General features: G+C 38.3%; 1 protein-coding gene across 2 annotated transcripts in view; it reads right to left on the reverse strand.

Moving 5' to 3' along the window:
* Positions 1 to 20,381, reverse strand: part of AKT3 (AKT serine/threonine kinase 3) — a 304,808-nt gene that overhangs the window by 109,598 nt on the left and 174,829 nt on the right. For both annotated transcript variants that reach the window (XM_059412531.1, XM_059412532.1), the window contains exon 6: positions 15,516 to 15,647. In XM_059412531.1, coding sequence (XP_059268514.1) covers positions 15,516 to 15,647 — 132 coding nt within the window. The remainder of the gene's footprint in view (positions 1 to 15,515; positions 15,648 to 20,381) is intronic.

The following is a 20,381-nucleotide window of genomic DNA, read 5'->3' on the forward strand; positions in this document are numbered from 1 at the left end:
TATAATAGATTCACAAATAAAAATAAATAAGAATCAAAGTTATAGCACTACAAAAAAATCATCAATCTACAAAAAAGTAAGAAAAGTAGAAAAACAAAGGAGCTGTAAAAACAAAACAATTAAAAAGTAATAAAATGGTGATGTCAAATCTTTATTAATTTTAATTACTTTAAATGCAAATGGATTACTTTCTCCAATTAAAAGACACAGAGTGGCTAAGTAAATTAAAAAAAAAAAAAAAGCAAGATCCAACTCTATGCTACCTAAAAGAGACTAACTTAAGCTTTTAGCTCACAGGCTGAAAGTGAAGGGATGAAAAAAATGTTCCAGGTAAAAAAAAGCAGGGGTACCTATATTTATCTCAGACGAAATAGACTTTAAGTCAAAAGCTGTAATGAGAAACTAAGGTCACTATATAATGCTATGAGAGTTTGCTCACTAAGAGGCTATAACAATAGTAAATACATATAATTATTAACAAATCTGAAGACTGAAATAGACAGCAATATGATAGTAGTAGGGAACTCAAATAACCCACCTTCAACAATGGACAGATCATCCTGATAGAAAGTCAATAAGGAAATAATGGACTTGAACTACACATTAGCCAAATGGAGCTAACAAACAGATACAGAACACTCCATCGAACAGCATGATAATACACATTTTTTTCAAGCACACATGGAACATTCTCCCTGACTGATAATATATTAGGTCACAACTCTTAACAAACTTAAGAAGATTTATCCATATCAAGTATCTTTTCCAACCAACACAGTATGAAATGAAAAATGAATTACAGGAAGAAAGCTGGAAATTTCACAAATATATAGAAATTAAAATACTGCAGAATAAGTAATGCGTCAAAGAAGAAATCAAAAGAAAAATTTTTTAAACTTAAGACAAATAAAATGGAAACACAACATATTGAAATTTACAGAACAGAACACAGCAAAAGGAGTTCAAAGAGAAAAGTTTACAGTTAAAGAGTTTAAGTTTTTTACATTAAGAATAAAGATCTCAAATAACCTAAATTTACACCTTAAGGAACCAAAAAAGGAACACTGTAAGTTAGTAGGAAGAAGGAAATAATTAAGGTTAGAGAAGTGAGTGAAATAGAGACCCCACGGATGGCAAATACACTACAGTGGAGCATACCAGCATTCCCCGAGGCGATACATGGGACCCGACAGGGACAAAAAATTACTCAGGACTGGGATTTGCATACTCACTGGTAGAGAAAAATTCAAACCATTATAAAAAAGACTAGCACAGAAGATACCATGCCAATCTGGACCCCGAGTTACATGTCATCACACCCAGAAACATACTTTACAGTCCACAGCAACCAAAGACGGGCAAAAAGGTATCACATCAGATGGACAGGGCAGGAAAGAATCTGATTAAGAACGGGAATGGAAATGCGAACATGTTCTCTAAAATGGGAGAAGAAAAAGACACGAAGAGCGCTTCCCGGAGTCCAGGCCTTCACGAGTGGGCTCACTTTGAACATGAGGAAGGCTGGAGGGAGGGGTCCCCGCTCGACAGAGGCCTCCATTTCTCTGGAGGACATGGGGAACAGGGGGTAGGCGGGGATGGTGTTAGGACTCTGATATTCGTGCCCACGTCACCATAACTTTCTTTCTTCCTACCTGATATAGTGATCCGGGGGCCAGGGCTACCACTATGGTGTGAGAAGCAGGGCTCATCCCTCAGCAAGAAACCGTAACCAGACCTTTAACTGTCATGCCAGAATTCCCAAGTGCCTGACGGGATGGACTGTGTCTTCACGCTAAGAAAAGCGGGGTGACAGTGATGCTGCTGTGCTGTCGAATGGTCAAGAGAGATCACGGGTTCTGTGACTGTGGGCCTCGCCCTCTGAGCGGGGCTGGGCCGAGGGACAGGTGTGTGACTTCTGGGATCGCAGGAAAGCTGGTTCGGCACATACTAACCCCAACTGGGAAAGTTCGCACCTCTGGGTACTTGTCTATGCTCGTTTCATGGGACTGCTGTGACAAATGATCACAAATGTCGTGGCTTAACCAACAAAAATGTATCCTCTCACAGTGCTGGAGACCGGAAGTCCAAAATCAAGACAGGGAGCTAAGTTAGCTTCGGACGCTCTGGGGGAAGAATCCATTCCATGATGCTTTTCCAGCTTCTGGGAGCTGCTGGTCTTGGAGCTCCAGGATTCCAGTCTCTGCTCACCGTGTGGCTCAAACCTCCCTCTGCTTACTTTAATGACAATTGTCACTGGATGCAGGACCCATTCAGATAACTGAGGACCGTCTCCTTATCTTCAGATTCTTCATTTATCTGCAAACACCCCTTTTCCAAACATGGTCACATTAAGAGGTTCCAGGAATTAAGATGTGGAAATACTATTTCAGGGTTCAGTATTCAACCCAGTACAGTTCAATCTCTATTGCCCCAAATTCACTTTTGTCTCACAGGCAAAACACATTCAAACATCCCAACATCTCCAAAAGTCTTGACCAACTTTCAGGCTAAAATCTCATTCCAACAACATTAGCTCTAAAGTCTTGACTCTCATCTCCATGGTGAAGTCATATATGGGTGAGATGGTAGGGTTGGTCCATCCTGGGGCAAAATTCATCTATATCTGTGGTTCTCTTAAAACAGGAAACGAGATGATCTGCTTCCAAAATACAAACGCATCTCAAACAAGTTCAGCACCAGAGACTCTTTTGGATCCCAAGGTTGGAGAAATCTCCTGTATTTGCGTTTCTGCTCTCCAGACCCATGGCGGCCCCTGCGGCCTCTGCCTCTGTGCCCCTCTGTGGCTCTGGGCCTCAGAACCACGTATCGTGCTAAAGAGTCGCGTGTTTTCATCTGGAAATGTTCATCAACTGTACCATTTCTTTTATTCTCCCTGGGCTTAGGACATTTTCAGTCCATCCCGTCACTGTAATTAAGCCGTGTGCTTTGTCTATTGATTAATTCTGAAAACTGACCACCACGGTAATGTTTGCAGTATTATGAAAGTAAGGAAATATCATTTAGGGTAAAATCAAACAGCATGGTTAATCAGTGAAAATGGAAAGGTCAGTCTTCATCAATAATCCTGAGCCCCTCCAGGGACAATGTTTCACGTGTCTGGGCCAACTTTCTGGTACTTTCTAACACTACACCCACTGCTCATGACGAGTCCATATTTCGTTCCATACTTCACGCTGTTTCGCATTTGGACTAGGACTTTCTTGAGCAAAAATTTTTTTTCCTCGAAGGTCCTGTATCTTTTGTCCTCCTCCTTCTTTATTCTACCGTTAGACCCAACCTCAATCAAACAATCTACTGGGACTGACCGGCTATTTCTACATATGTCATCTTGAGAGTTCTTATCACTCACACAGACTGTTAATTCTGTTGCTTCATGGACTCCATCCTTATTAGATTTCCTTCTAAGTTTTCCTAAAATAAGTACAACACAATTTTATCTTCATTCCTTTATTTGGAGGTAGTCATTCTTGCTTTCTTAGCCTTACAGTTCAAAACTTTCCTGAAGGTGTGAAGGGGTATCTAGGCTCCATTTTCTTTTTGTCTCTCTCTCTCCCCCCCTTTTCTCCCCCCCCCCCAGATTTTATTTCTAAGTAATCTCTACATCCAATTTTGGGCTCGAACTCACAGCCCTGAGATCAAGAGTCAAACACTCCACAGACTAAGCCAGCCAGGGGCCCCAGTTTTCTTTTCTTTGGCTCAGTGCCCAGTAGACACCTTGAATCTGAAGACTTCTTCAGGTCTGATAAATTTTATTTTCTTTGATCAGTTCTGATCATTTCTCCCTTAAATTATTATACATGCCTAGTGCCCTGGATTAAGCCTTCCTGTCCTAACTATTCTTCCAGTATTTTCCACTGCTGTATTTTTGGCTGTTCATTCTCAGATAGTCCCCCAAATTTGCTTAAATTCCTTATATGAAATGTTTTATTTTAGCAATCATACATTAAATTTACAGTTACTTTTTTTGTGCTTTATTTCTTTCAGCCTATTTTTTGTTTTGTAATATAACATTTTTTCCTACTTCTCTACAAATACCACTTAGAGATTGTGAATGTATCTTCAGTTCTCTGTTTTGCCTGCTTTCACTAGGATCAACTATTCTTTGGTCTTCGTTTGCTTTTATTCTGTCTTTAGGTTTTTCTCATATGCGTGGTGATCCTCAGTACTCTGTTCATATTCCTAAATGACTAACGAGGCAGATTAATAGAACACGGGTTCTCTTGCTGAATGGGAAAGCTGAAAATAGATTCCACTATGTGAATTAGGAAACAGGCTGGCACGCTGTAAGAGTCTGAGGTAGAACGGAAAAGCAATTTGACCACTCCATTCTGACCCCAGAAACATCCAAGAAAAAAGAGGGTGTCAGTTGCCACAACTGGGAACCTAGCCTACCTAGGTCAGACGACTCAGTAACATTGTAAGAAGGGCAGTTCTATTTTTATCCAGATGACATAAACACTATAACCAATTCCTCCGTATGGCTGAGGACACGAGCGGGATTAGTTGGACTCAGCCGATCTAATCAAAGGGAGTTAAAAATGCTGTACAGGTATACCTCACTCTTTTTTTGCTTTGCTTCACTGCACTTTGCAGATAATACATTTTTTTTTTTTTTTTACAAACTGAAGGCGGCAAACCTTGCAATCAAGCAAGTCTATCAGCACCATTTTCCCAACAGCATTTGCTGCTCACTGTGTATCTGTGTCACTTTTTTGGTAATTCTGACAGTATTTCAAACTTTTTTATTACAATTAGACTTTTTTATGGTGATCTCTGATGAGTGATCTTTGATGTTATTATTATAATTATTTTGCAGTGCCACGAACCATGCCCATGTAAGGAAGCGAACTTAATCAATGTACGTTGTGTGTATTTTTCGGAATCCTTTTCTCACTGTCCAGTCTCTGGTCTCCCTCCCTCTCGGCCTCCCTATTCCTTGAGACACACGATACTGAAACTAATATTTAAACCAATTAATAACGCTGTAATGGTCTCTAACTGTCCAGGAGAAGATGTGTAGTCTCTCACTTTAAATCAAAATCTACATGTAATTAAGCTGAGTGGAGAAGGCGCGTTGAAGCTGAGATGGGACGGAAGCTAGGCCTCTTGGACCAAGCATGAGCCGAGCTATGAACACAAAGGGAAAGTTCATGAAGGAAACAAGTGTGACTCCAGGGAATGCATGAATGGTAAGAGAGCAAAACAGCCTTACAGCTCATACGGAGGAAGTTTCAGTGATCTGGACAGAAGAGCCATCAGCCATGACATTCCCTTAACCCAAAGCCTAACCCAGAGCAAGGCCCTGACTGTCTTCAACTCTGGGAAGGCTCAGAGAGGTGAGGGAGCCACAGAAGAAAGTTCTGAAGCTGGCAGAGGTTGGTTCGCAAGGTTTCAGTAAAGCAGTCGTCTCCATAAAAGCTCTGATGGAGATGGACAAAGAGATTAGTGTTGTTTTCATGACCGCTAATACAACATCCATTCTGTAGCCCATAGATCAAGGGGGTAATTTTGACATTAGTCAAAAGTACATTTTAGTCAAAAGTACGTTTCAGGGGGTGGTCAGGAAGATGGCTGAGCAGGAGGATCCTGAGCTCACCTGGTCCACGGACATAACTCGACAACAGCTACATTTGTGTAACTAGCTGAAAACAACCTGCAGACCGCTAGGACAGATGTTCCATAGTTAACTGTAGAGAGAAAGCCATGGAAAAGGATAGGGGTAGAGATGCAGTTGGGAACCAAACTCCTGGCAAGACTTATGGCAAACGGGAGGACCAGCACGAGCACAGAGAAATGAGGGATGGGACACGGGGTACCTGCCCCGGGAAGATGAATCCCGAGAGCATCTGGCTTTGAAAACCAACAGGATTTCACTTTAGCAGCTTTTAAAGTCAGTGGAGCTGAACTCTAGGTACTTTAAAAATCAGCAGGGGCACCCATCCTTCGAGACCCAGCCTAATAAATAACTCAGTGGAGACAGAGCACAGACGCAGCAGTTTGAAGAGCAGCTGGGGCGGACGTGTTGATTTCGTTACTAAGCTCAGAACACATGCTGGAGGGGCAGGGCTCTTCGGGATGCCTCTCCAAGAACGAAAGTGCTATGGGCACCATTTCTCTTCCCCCTTCCCCCAGCCGACATAGCTGGACACTTGGGGGAGCCAGCACGAGCACTCTCTACCTACCTTGCAAGCCACGGTGCCCAGCGTTGGCACTCCTGTGAAGACCAACCCCATTCAACCCTCCAAAGTGACTCCTGCCCTACCCCACCCCACAAGCAGCCCCAACAGGGACCAGCGCCACTCCAAAGGGAGTCCTGTTGTAGAGAGAGGGAGGAGACATCCCACACCCTAGTATGCCCACAGTTTGAGCAGCAGAGCTTTCAGCTGGCTGTGCAGAGAGACTAAGTGGGGACACCTGCCCTCACTGCTGACCCCTCCCACCGGTGAGATCCCACTGGCCTCTGGCAGGCACCACAACCATGCAGGGACCAAATCCTGCCCGGTGTTCCTACAGTAGGCAAAGCAAGTCACTGCAGCTGACTGGATGGAAGGCAAACACGGCTCAGCCAAAATAATAGGGCACGCATAGCCCACACAGGAGACACCCCTGGAGCACCTTGTTCTAGTGACCAGGGGCACTGTGCTACAGAGCTCCCCAGGATCACTGTTACATGAGGCCACTATTTTCAAAACCAGGAGATGTAGCTGACCTCCCTAATACACAGAAACAAACACAGACAGTTAGACAAAATAAGGAGACAGAGGAGTATGTTCCACATGAAAGAACAAGACAAAAATCACAACAAAGGAGATAACTAAAATGGATATAAGCAATACACCCGATACAGAACTCAAAGTAGTCATAAAGATATTCACTTGACTTGAGGGAAGAGCAGAGGACCTCAGTGAGAACTTCAACAGAGAGGAAACAGAAGAACCAGTCAGAGATGAAAAATTCAATAACTGAAATAAAAAAATACAGTAGAGGGCATCAATAACAGATTTGAAAATGCAGAATAGATCAGCAATCTGGAAGATGGTAATGGAAAGCAACAAACAAGCCAGAGAGTAAGGAGAAAAAATAATAATGAAAAATGAGAACAGGCTAAGGGAACTCAGCAACTCCATCAGGCATAGTAACATTCACATTATAGGGGTCCCAGAAAGAGAAGAGGGAGAAAAGGGGGCAGAAAACTTATTTGAAGAAATAAGTGCTGAAAAGCTCCCTATTCTGGGGAAGGAAAGAGACATATAGACCTCTAAAGCACAGATAACCTCTAACAAAATCAACCCAAAGAGATCCACACCAGGACACATTAGTAATTAAAATGTCAAAAGTAATGACAAAGAGAGAATTTTAAAAGCAGCAAGAAAGAGAAAAAGTTATATACAAGGGAAACCCCATTGGTTATCAACTGATTATTCACCAGAAACTATGTAGGCCAGAAGAAAGTGGCATGGTATCTTCAGTGTTCAGAGGTAAAAATCTGCAACCAAAAATACTCTACCCAGCAAGGTTATCATTCAGACTAGAATGAGAAATCAAAGAGTTTCCCATACAAAAGTTAAAGGAGTTCATCACCACTAAGCAAGTATTACAAGGAATGTTAAAAGGAATTGAGTGAAAAGAAAAGGCCATAATCAGGAGTAAGAAAATTATAAAAGGAAAAAAATTTCACATATAATAAAAGTAATAGATCAATCACTTAGAAAGCCAGAATGGAGGTTAAAACACGAAAGTAGTAAAATCGATTACATCTAAAAAAAATTGAAACAGTCAAGGGATACACAAAATAAACAGAGGTAAAATATGGTATCACATACATGAAACATGGAAGAGGGATAAAAATTTAGTGCTTTTAAAATGTGTTTGAACTCAACTAACAATTTAATATACACTGCTATAAACATGTTATACACAAACCTAATGGTAACCACAAATCAAAAACCTAGAAGATATACACAAAACATAAAGACCAAGGAATCCAAGTATAACACTAAAGAAAAACATCAAACCACAAGGGACAAGATCAAGAGAAAAAGAAAGGAATAGAGAAGAACTACAAAAACAACCAATAACCAAATTTAAAAAATGGTAATACATATATACCAATCAATAATTACTTTAAATGTAAATGAATTAAATGCTCCAAGCAAAAGACATAGCATAAGTGAATGGATACAGAGAAAGACCCATCTATACGCTGCCAGTAAGAAACACACTTCAGACCTAAAGACATACAGACTGAAAGTAAGGGGCTGAAAAAACATATACCATGCAAATGGAAGTAAAAAGTCAGGTTAGGAATACGTGTATCAGACAAAAAGACTTTAAAACAGTCTGTAGCAAGAGACCAAAAAGGGCATTACACAATGATAAAGGGATTAATCCAACAAGAGGATATCATAATTAAAAAACACAGAAATTTTAAGTGTCAATTACATAAAGCAATTACAGATATAAAGGCAGAAATTGAGAGTAATACAACAGGAGGGGACTTTAACACCCCAGTTACATCAATGGATAGATCATGTAGATAGAAAATCAACTAGGAAACAGTGCCTTTCAATGACACAATAGACCAGACGGACCGAACAGACATATATAGAACATTTCAGCCAAAAGCAACAGACTACACATTCTATTCATGTGCACATGGAACATTCTCCAGGGGAGATCACGTGTTGGGCCACAAAACAAGTCTCAATAAACATATGAAGACAAATCATATCACGCATCTTTTCTGACCACAGTGATATAAAAATAGAAATCAACCACAGGAAAAAATCTGTAAACAACACAAACAGGCAGAGGCTAAAAACAACATACTACTAAACCATGACTGGGTAAGCCAAGAAATCCAACAGCAACTTAAAAAATACATGGAGACAAATGCAAACACATAGTCCAGAATTTGGGGACATAGCAAAAGCACTTCTAAGAGGGAACTTTATAATAATACAGGCCTACCGCAAGAAACAAGAAAAATCTCGGGCCACCTGGGTGACTCAGTCAGTTAGACGCCTGCTCAGGTCATGATCCCAGGGTTTTAGAATTGAGCCCCGCTTTGGGCTCTCTGTTCAACAGGAGTCTGCTTCTCCCTCTCCTTTTGTCCCTCCCCCCATGCACCCCCGCCAGCTCACCCACATCCATGGCATTCTCACTCACTCAAAAAAAAAAAAAAAAAAAAAAAAAAAAAATCTTAAAAGAAAAAAAAAGAAACAAGGGAAGTCTCAAATTAACAATTTAACCTTATACCTAAATGAGCTAGAAAAAGAAAAACAAACTAACCCCAAAGCTAGTAGAAGGAATTAAGTAATAATTATCATAGCAGAAATAAATGAAATAGAGATTAAAAAAATAGAAAATATTAATTAGGCCAGGAGCTGGTTCTCTGAAAATATCAACAAAAATGATAAATATTTATCTAGATTTGTCAGGCTTTGAAGAAATAAAATCAGAAATAAGAGGAAAAATACAATCAATACCACAGAAATACAAAGTATTATAAAAGAACTGTATAAAAAATTATATGCCAACAAACTGGATGACCTAAAACAAATGGACAAATTCCTAGAAACACAATCTTCCAGCTGAATCTGGAAGAAACAGAGAGTCATTACTAGAAATGAAATTGAATCAGTAATCAAAAACTCCCAACAAACAAAAGTCCAGGACTTTTGGCTGGATTTCACAGGTGACTTCACAGATGATTCCTACCAAACGTTTAAGAAGAATTAATACCTATTATTCTAAGCAATTCCAAAAAATAGAAGAGGAAGGAAAACTTCCAAATTCATTCCATAAGGCCAGTATCACCCTGATAACAAAAGCAGATTAAAAAAAAAAATTACAGACCAGTATCTCTGGATACAAAAATCCTTAACAAAATATCAGCAAACCCTACAGGGTATTTACCTGAAACATATAGATGTAGTGAAAAGAAGGGCCATCTGTACCCCCAGTGTTCATAGCAGCAATGGCCACAATTGCTGAACTGTGGAAAGAGCCAAGATGCCCTTCAACAGACGAATGGATAAAGAAGATATGGTCCATATATACAATGGAGTATTACGCCTCCATCAGAAAGGATGAATACCCAACTTTTGTATCAACATGGACAGGACTGGAGATTATGCTGAGTGAAATAAATCAAGCAGAGAAAGTCAATTATCATATGGTTTCACTTACTTGTGGAATATAAGGAATAACATGGAGGACATTAGGAGAAGGAAAGGAAAAGTGAATTGGGGGAAATCGGAGGGGGAGACGAAGCATGAGAGATTGTGGACTCCAGGAAACAAATTGAGTGTTTTGGAGGGGAGGGGGGCAGGGGAATGCGTGAGCGTGGTGGTGGGTATTAAGGAGGGCAAGTATTGTATGGAGCACTGGGTGCGGTGCATAAACAATGAATCTTGGAACACCAAAAAAATAAAATATGGTCCATATATACTATGGAGTATGATGCCTCCATCAGAAAGGGTGAATACCCAACTTTTGTTTCAACGTGGACGAGACTAGAGGAGATCATGCTGAGTGAAGGAAGTCAAGCAGAGAGAGTCAATTATCATATGGTTTCGCTTATTTGTGGAGCATAAGTAATAACACGGAGTACATGGGGAGATGAAGAGGAGAAGTGAGTTGGGGGAACTTGGAGGGGGAGAAGAACCATGAGAGACTGTGGACTCTGAGAAACAAACTGAGGGTTTTGGAGGGGAGCGGGAGTGGAAGGTTGGGTAAGCCTGGTGGTGGGTATTAAGGAGGGCAGGTATTGCATGGAGCACTGGGTGTGATGCATAAACAATGAATTCTGAAACACTGAAATTAAAAAAAAAAAAGAAAGTAAAAAAGAACTAAACAAAATAAAATAAAATAAAATAAATACTAGCAAACCAAACTCAACAACACATTAAAAAAATCATTCACCACGATCAAGTAAGATTTATTCCAGGGATGTTGATCATATCAACAAATGCAGAAAAATCATTTCACAAAATACAACATCCATTCATGACAGAAACTCTTAACAAAATAGGTTTAGAGGGAACATACCCCAACATAATAAAGGCCATATTTGAAAAATGGTGAAAGACTGACAGCCTTTCTTCTAAGATCAGGAAAAAGTCAAGGGTGTCTGACCCTCACCACTTTTAATCAACATAGTACTGGAAGTCTGGGCACAGTCAAAAAACAAGAAAAGGAAATAAAAGGCATCCAGATTGGTAAGAAAGAAGTAAAACTGTCACTACTGGCAGTGACATGGTACTAAATATAGAAAACCCTAAAAACTCCACCAAAAAACCACCAGAACTGATAAATTAATTCAGTGAAGCTGCAAGATACAAAATTAATATACAGAAATCTCTTGGATTTCTATACACTAATAAAAAAGTAAAATTAAGAAAACAATCCCATTTATAATTGTACCAAAAAAAATAAAGATGTAATTTATAACATCAATAACTTAAAAGGGTTGAGTAGAGTAGCAAAGCAGCAGAGAAGCAGTTTCTGTATCTTACTGAAGTTAAGGTGGTATAAATTCAAATTAGAGTGTTATAATTTTAGGATGTTAAATGTAATCCCCATGGTAACCACACAGAAAATAGCTATAGAATATATAGAGAAGGAAATGAGAAGGGAATTAAAATGATTCACTAAAAAAAAGAGAAAAAAACAAACTAAACATAAGACGGTAATACAGACAAGAGACAAAGAAAGTATAAAGTATATTGAAAAAAATAGCAAAGTGACAGAACAATCTCCTTGTAAGTGTTTACTTTAACGTAAATGGATTAATCACTCTAATCGGAAGAGAGAAGAGGGTCAAATGGATTTAACTATAAAATGATCAAAACATGCATAGTCTACACGAGGCTCAACACAAATATGTTGAAACTGAAAGGATGGACTATTTCAGCCAAACATAACCAAAAGAGAGCAGGGGTGGCTATTTCATTATCAGACAAAATAAATAAATAAATAAAAATTAAAAAAATAAAGTTACAAAATACAAAAAAATGACATTATGTATTTATAATAAAAGGCTCAATCCAGCAACAAATAACAATTATTAATGTTTATGTACCTAATTTTAAAAACCATCAAAAAGAAAAAATAAGAATTAAAATAAGAAATAGTTCTACACTAATAGTTGGGAGACTTCAATAACCTACTCAAAATAATGATATAGAAGAGCCAGACAGGAATAAGGAAATAGAGGACTTAACACAATAAACCAACTAGATCTATCAGACACACAGAGAACATCGTACCCAACAACAGATTACACATTTTTTCAAGTGCATGTGGCAAATTCTCTAGGATATACCATACGTTAGGCCACAAATTAAACCTTAATAGATTTAAAAAGATAGATACTAAGTATCTTCTCTACCAGAAATGAGATGAAGTTGGAAATCCGAAACAGAAAGAAAACTGGAAAACTTAGAGACTTAAAGAAATGAAAATACAGTCTTAATGGATCAAAGTAGAAATCACAAGGGGAATTAAATTTGAAAATACTGAGAGATGAATGAAAAGAAAACTCTAATACATCAGAATTTGTGGGACACATCAAAAGCAGTGCTAAGTGGGAAATTATAGCCTTAGACACTTCTATTTAAAAAGATCTCTGAGTGCTTAGGTGATTCAGTCAGTTGGTTAAGTGACTGACTCTTGACTTCAGTTCAGGTCATCTCAGGGTGCTGGGACTGGGCCTTGTGTTGGGCTCACACTGAGAGCGGAGTCTGCTTAAGATTATTTCTCTCCCCTCTGCTCTTCAGCCCCAACTCACACACACACTCTCTCTTCTCTCACAAAAAAAGGCGACGAAAAAGAAGACGACGAAGACAGATATCAAATCTACAGCCCAAGTTTACAACTTCAGGAAGTAAGAAAAGAATAAACTAAAGCTAAAGCCTGCAGAAGAAAGGAAACAATAATGATTAGGGCACAGATAAAGTAGAGAAAAATCAAGGAAAGTAGAAGTTGATTCTTTGAAAAGATAAAATTGACAAACCTTTTGTTAGACTGAATAGAATAAAGGCAAAAAAGAGTGAGGGAACTAGAAAATACCATTCGTACAGCACAGTTGTAACTGCTGTAGACAAGATCCACTGATGGAAGTTAAAATGAGCGGGCAAACGTTAAAAAAAAAAAAACAAAAACCGACCTGCACAGTGTCAGAGCATCACCCTAAGATAGTGATTTATTACAATGGGGAAGACGGTAACTCTACCGCAGAGAAGCCTGGTGGACAGTGCTTTAGTCCAGCGATCAGTGTGAACGGCAACAGCAGCAAGGCATGTGGACACCATTTAGTCCCCGGGATGAGGCTCTGTGATGGGCGCATCAGGATTCAAACCCCAGGTCTTGTTAGACTCTAAAACATTATACTGTTCATCGTTTTACTATAAACAGACATATTTTTTCTGGACTTGGTGAAAATATCAAGAATAGTACACCAAGCTGGATATGCGATCACTGGTAAAACATACCCAGTTCTGCAGTTACTCAGAAAAGTATAATTAATTAGTAAGGGAAGACAGGTTCCAAGGGAGGCTAATGCATAAAAGAAAAAACAGAATAGAAATGCTATTTACTGACGCTTGACACATGGTAGCTGGTAAAAATAATAATAATCATAGCAAATACTTACAGTGATAACATATTTATTTTCATTTATTCTTAATTCAGTTTTATTTACAGCAAATGCTATTATACTTATTCATTTATTTAATTCTAATGACAACTCTATGAGATAGGTACTGTATGATCTCCATTTTACAAATAAATTAATGCATAAAAAGTTGAGTAATCAGTTTGGGATCATTTAGTAAGAGGCACTATACTACCTCCCAGAAAATATCAGTTTAATGAATAGTGTCAGGTACTATGCTAAATACTTTACATATTCCAATCCTCAGTATTCCTGTCCAGAAATATGTTTTTTAAAAATTTTTTATTTAAATTCAATTTAAGTAACATCTGCTGTATTAACAGTTTCAGAGGTAGAATTCAGTGATTCATCAGTTGCATTGAACACCCAGGGTTCATTACTTCAAGTGACTGTTTTTCTTTTAACAAGTGAAACTTTGCAGATGAAAAACGCAAGGCTCCGTCGGGCGGCTCGACACGCTATAGGACACCAAGCATGCGTGGCCTCCACCTGGTGCCAGTCACCCGCTCCTCCTCCCCGATTTACTTTGATAAGCACATATGCTCCCCCAAACACTGCAAGGGAGTAGCACTCCCCCAAAACTGGTTGTTAAAGGTAATTAGATGGTAAGATGCAACCCTGGGATGCGAATCCAGGCCCGTGTGACTCCCAGGTCAATATTCTTTCCCACACCAGACCCAGACTTGTGTAAGAGTTGAAAGGAAAACAAATGTACAAAGACGGGGAGAGCAAAGCCTCACAGAGAGTGGGGAGGAATACACTCCAGATGAGAAGACACAGTAGACCCTTGAACGTGTCTGAACTGTGCAGGTCCACTTACACGTGGATTTTTTTTTGATAAATACGGTACAGTCCTAGAAATGTATTTTCTGTTCCTTACGATTTTTTAATTATATTTTCTTTTCTCTAACTTACTTCATTGTAAGAATACAGTATGTAAGACACGGGACATACAAAGTATGTGTTAACTGACCGTTCATGACATTGCGAAGGCTTTCAGTCAATAGCAGACTGCAGGAAGTCAAAAATTACATGTGGACTTTCAACTGAGCAGGGAGTCACCCTTAACCCCCATGGTGTTCAAGGGTCAACTGTGGTTTGAAAGTTAAAGTCATCCATAAAGTATACCAATAATATTATGTATCATTTGTTGAATTAAATGAAACATCAAGCAAGGACCAATTTGTAAAGTATATTGAATTTGTCTATTGAGGGAATCAGGATTCAGTTCAGAATTCAGAGTGAGAACTGGCATCATTAACATGTTAGTTATCTGTGTATGTCTAAGCTGAACAAAGTTATGGAGCTCCTGAAAGAATTTCAGAGGCTATTTCTTTTAGTTTCATGATTCTTGTGTTTTCAAATCCATTAATGGTGCTTTCCCACTCATCATTACATAAGCTGTATGATTTATGGGTGCAAATCATCTATGCTATTTGAATGATTTTACTTAATAATAAAGAATTCAGAATGTTGGGGGAAAATAGCAAAAAGCAATACTAGTATAATTGTGACATAGGTCACAAAAACAGTCAAAACATTCCCCCAAATACACAAGCATGGAATAAATATTTTTATCTCCTCAAGGAAAAAAAATAGCTTCGGTATACAACATTCAGATAATATTAATAAGCTTGTGAAATTTTTAACATTATAAATAAATATTGATACATAGATAGTACTGCAATAGTAGCCTATCATCCACCCACATTTTGGTTATTTAATGGAATTTCTACAGTTTAGTTGTGTATGCAAGAACACACACGAGTGCATACCATAAGGAAAAATTCAGTAATCAACTCTAGTAATCAATTACCTTTGCAATAATAACTTCCTTCTTCAGAATCTTCATAGCATAGTATTTGCCACTTGCCTTCTCTCGAACCAAAATAACTTTCCCAAAAGTGCCTTTACCTAGTAGTTTCAAATAGTCAAAATCATTCATTGTCTGAAAAATACAAATTAAAAAATACGGTATGAAATATCAGATGCAATTTATTTATAAACATTATAGGTATATGTTTGCAGTATCTACTCAAAAGCAAATTTTACCGCTTTCTAAACACACTTAAATGAATAAGAATCCGACTGGCAATGGCTGCCTCACCAGCAATCGTGGATACTTTTAAGCAGTTTTCAGATATGGGAGACAATAATTTTGAACCTCAAATTCCTCAGCTACCAAGCTATCAGTCAAGTGTAGGGGCAAAAGGAAAAAAAGAATCATTTTAATTCACTTTCAAGGACTCCCTTTCTTTTATAGACGTATAATTAATACACAATGTTAGTTTCAGGTATACAATATAATGATACAACAGTTCTATATATTTCTGTGTTCACCAAGATAAGTGTACTCTTAATCACCTTGATCTCTTTGACCCACCCATCCCACCTGGCTTCTCTCTGACGTCTATCAATTTTTCTTTTTTTAAAGATTTTATTTATTTATTTGACAGACAGAGATCACAAGTAGGCAGAGAGGCAGGCAGACAGAGAGGAGGAAGCAGAGAGCCCAATGCGGGGCTCAATCCCACGACCCTGGGTTCATGACCTGAGCTGAAGGCAGAGGCTTAACCCACTGAGCCACCCAGGCGCCCCATCTGACATCTATCAATTTGTTCTCTGTATTTAAGAGTCTGGTTTCTTGGGTCTCCTTTTTCCTTTGTTCATTTGTTTTGTTACTTAAATTTCACATATGAGTGAAATCATATGGTATTTGTCTTTCTCTGACTGATACTTCAAACTTTTTTTTATACTCTCTATTATTATTATACTCTTATTATATTATTATTATTATACTCTCTAGCTCCATCCATGTCATTGCAAATGGCAATGGTTTGTTCTTTTTGGGGGTTGAGTAATATTCCGCTGTGCGTGTGTGTATGTATCACCTCTCCTCACCCATTCACCTGTCAGTGAACACTTGGGCTGCCTTCAAATCCTGCCTCTTATAAATCACGCTGCAATAAACATAGGAGTATGCACATACATTTTCAAATTGGTGTCTTTAGGTAAGTACCCAATAGTGGAATTACTGGATCATATGGTAATTCTATTTTGCATGTTTTGAGGAACTGCCACACTGTTTTCCAAGAACCCAAGTTTCTCAGGGTTTAGCATGGCCACTATCCCCAAACAACATGGCCATCAAAAATGTCCCCCACAAACATTTCTAAATACATCTAAGGGAGCAGTACCCTTCAGGGAAGCCGTTTGAGAATGTTCTTTAACAAAATTAGGATAAACTCCTAGGAAGTGAAAGACAGGTGTGTAAGAAATGCTGGAAATAACCCTGGAGCCCAGTAAGAAGAAGTCTAAGAAGAAGCAGTACAACATCTGAGAAACAAGTTGGTGCAATTCAAAATAGAAAGTCAGAGACATCTAAGAATGCCTTTAATTAATCAGCCTGTTCAGTTTCATTTCTCACTCTTAAGTGAGCTGATTCCCAGGATTTTGCCAAGCAGACCTGCTACTTGCTCTCTACAGCCCCCTTTATGCATGCTTTTCCTGTTTTATGAAGGTTCTTCCAAAAATTTCCCTAATTTTGATATTGGTTGTCCACTAATGCCTTTCCCCCACCCAGCTTTTTATTTGTGTGGACTTGTCTCTTTTTTTGTGCTTTTACTACCATTTTAATGGGCTTTTAAGTGGAAGGGAAGATAACTGGGTATGCTCAGTTTATCATCTTAAATTTAAATTCAGTTCAGAGATCTTCATGAATAACAAGTTAAGAACCTGGGTTTTATCCTATAGATGATCAGTAGTTATTAAAGACTTTTGTGCCATTTTATAACTGTATTTTTTTCCTGTTTACCACCCATCTGAATCAAAAATGTCTCAAATCAATGATCTCACTTCCACATTAAGAAACTGAATGAGAGCACAATAAGCTGAAGAGATGAAAGGAAATAATAAAGATCAGAGCAGAAATCAATTTTAAAAAATTTTAAAGGAAAAAAAGTAGAGGATATCATATTAGAAGATCAATAGAATTGATAAACCTCTAGCCAGATTGCTCAGGAAAATAAAGACGGAAGACACAAATGACCAATGTTACGAATAAAAGAGCTGACATCATTCCAAACTCTACAGACATTAAGAGGATCACATGGGAATATTATAAACAGCTTTATGCCCATGAAATCAACAAGATACATGAAATGAATAAATTTCCTGAAAACCTTACCCTATCAAAGCTCACTCAAACAGAAATAGGTAACTTGAATGCCCTATGTCTACTAAGAAAATTGAATCTGTGGTCAAAAAACTCAACAAGGAAAACTAAAGCCAGGTGCTTTCACTGCTGAATTTTATAAACATTTAAAGAAGAAACGATACCAATTCCATATAAATTCCTACAGAAAGTTGAGAAAAAGAGAACACATTCCAATATACCCTATGAGGCCATTTTACCCTGGTAATCAAAATCAGACAAAAACATTACAAGAAAACTACAGACCAATATTCTTCATATACATATTTGTAAAAATTTTTAAAAATTTACAAATGCTTATATTTATTTTCAACATTATGTGCTGCCTATAATTTTGAAAATTTTTCCAAATGTCAAGTTACAATATCTTAACCATTCAATAATATCTTCAGTTCAAAAGTAGCAAAAGGTATCAGGGAAAATAAAAAAGTACATTTATATTCAACTCAAAATCAAACATGGCACTAAATATTCAGAATAGAGTTAACAAGGTTAGTGTCATTTGAATAGTTGATAGTATTAAGAAATTTTGTTTGCATTAATAGATTTCTAAAAACCAAGGGACACTAAATAACCACAAAGGTATCTGTGCGAGGTAGTCTCCAACAATGGCGGCCACTAGTCCTTTGACTCCTACGCACATGCCATTCTTCCCCTGAAGAGGCAGGCTCTTCCTCTTCCTTGGCTAGTCTTATGTCCTGCTCTGAACACAGAATATGTCCAAAGTAATACTATGCCAGTTCCAGGTCCAGCCTTTAAATGTGGAAGCTTATGCTTTCACCCCTTGGAGAAGTCATAATTGAAAGCCAGCCTTCATGCTGTAAAGATAGATACCATGTACAAAGGGCCTGGGTGATGAGACACCATAAGCCAAGAGATCACATGGAGGAGAACCAAGAATCCAGAAGCAAAAGGATTTCTTGGCTCTTCCAGGCCAGCCTGTTTGCTAACTGAATGCAACCGCTTAAGAGACCCATGTGAGACCAGTACAAGTGGCCACACAAACCAAAAAATCATGAGAAGTAAGGTACCATTAGTGTTCTAAGACTTTAAACTTGGTAGTTTGTTCCATGGCAATAGTGAACGAAGAGACCTTATTCTTGTAACGAGGCTCTGAAATTATTTTTGGCTCAAAGCTTCATTTGAACAGTTCCCTCCTCAATTTGTATCTAAATGCACTGAAAAATGATACTTGCTGTGTCCTATTATTAAATATCATATAATTGGAAACGAAATTCTTAGAGATAAAAATCAGAAAGGAATTTATAAATTGCTTTATGACATTTTCAGATGAAAAGCAATATGTAATTATAAAATATTACTAGATTCCTTAAGGATTGCAATTCTTAGAGAAAAGATGGTTTTATAAAAGTATTATAGCCTTGTCCCTAAATTTCACAGCTTCTATTAGTTTGACTGCCAACCTTAAAAAAAGAGAATTTATATGGAAATTAATATTAGTAAAAGCAACCTATGTGAAAAAAATCAGAAACAGATTTCATACCTATTTTGACAAAACTTAAGAAAAATTTAAAAGTATCTTTGATACCAAATGCTCACGTTCGGCACGGTACACACAGTAATTACCTAGTCTTTACAAATGAAATATAACCCATTACAAAATGTTTCCCTCTTTTAGATGGTGTTAAGGAGAAAAAATAACGGTAAGACTTTAATAAAAGATGGCAGCATGGATCCTCTGCAGAAAAATCAATCTTCTAAAACCCAACCCCCCAAATTTATTATGTAAATATTTAATGTAGTTCTAGTCTTTCCTTCACATTATCTCCAGCGTGTTGATGTAGCTCTTTTTGGTTAAGAGATGCACGGACGTACACAACAAATGCTTAGTAAATGTATTTGAATACACACTAGAGTATAAGAAGAAGGCTAATTATGTAGTCCAAAATGTAGGTTAAAGAATATGAATATATAATTGAAGGTGAACACAAGAAACCTCTCAGCACGTTTGATCAAAGAAGATAAACCCACGTACAATTTACAACGCTAAGAGCTAAACCAAGAGCTAAAAAGGGAGGCTCTCAAGAAATTCACCTTTGTCCAGCCAACCTCCCCGCCACGGATCTGCGGCTCCTTCCCTGGCTAGGCAAGGAGACGGAGGGTTCTGCAGGTCCCTGTGAACCTTCTTCACCTTTTCTCCACGTGCCAGCCACTAAGTAACAAAACTCCAAGGACCAGAGGCAGACACAATGGGAAGGTGGCATGTACTGCTCAGACTTGACGCCAAGCCAGGAGACCACAAACAGCTGCTCTCAGAGAGGCCCATGCTGGGCACTTAAAAATCAGGCCAAACGCTGACTCGCACTTGGCTGTTGATCCTTGAACGCTGTGCCCTTCACATACCTGACCCTACAGAGAATGGCCGCTCGGCAGACCAAGATTAGGCCCCTCTGAGTCCTCTCATCAAATTCCTTTAAAGATCGTCTTTTGGTTGAAACACAGAACGGA

This window comes from Mustela nigripes, chromosome 10, assembly GCF_022355385.1.
Source record: "Mustela nigripes isolate SB6536 chromosome 10, MUSNIG.SB6536, whole genome shotgun sequence".
NCBI classification, from domain to species: Eukaryota; Metazoa; Chordata; class Mammalia; order Carnivora; family Mustelidae; genus Mustela; species Mustela nigripes.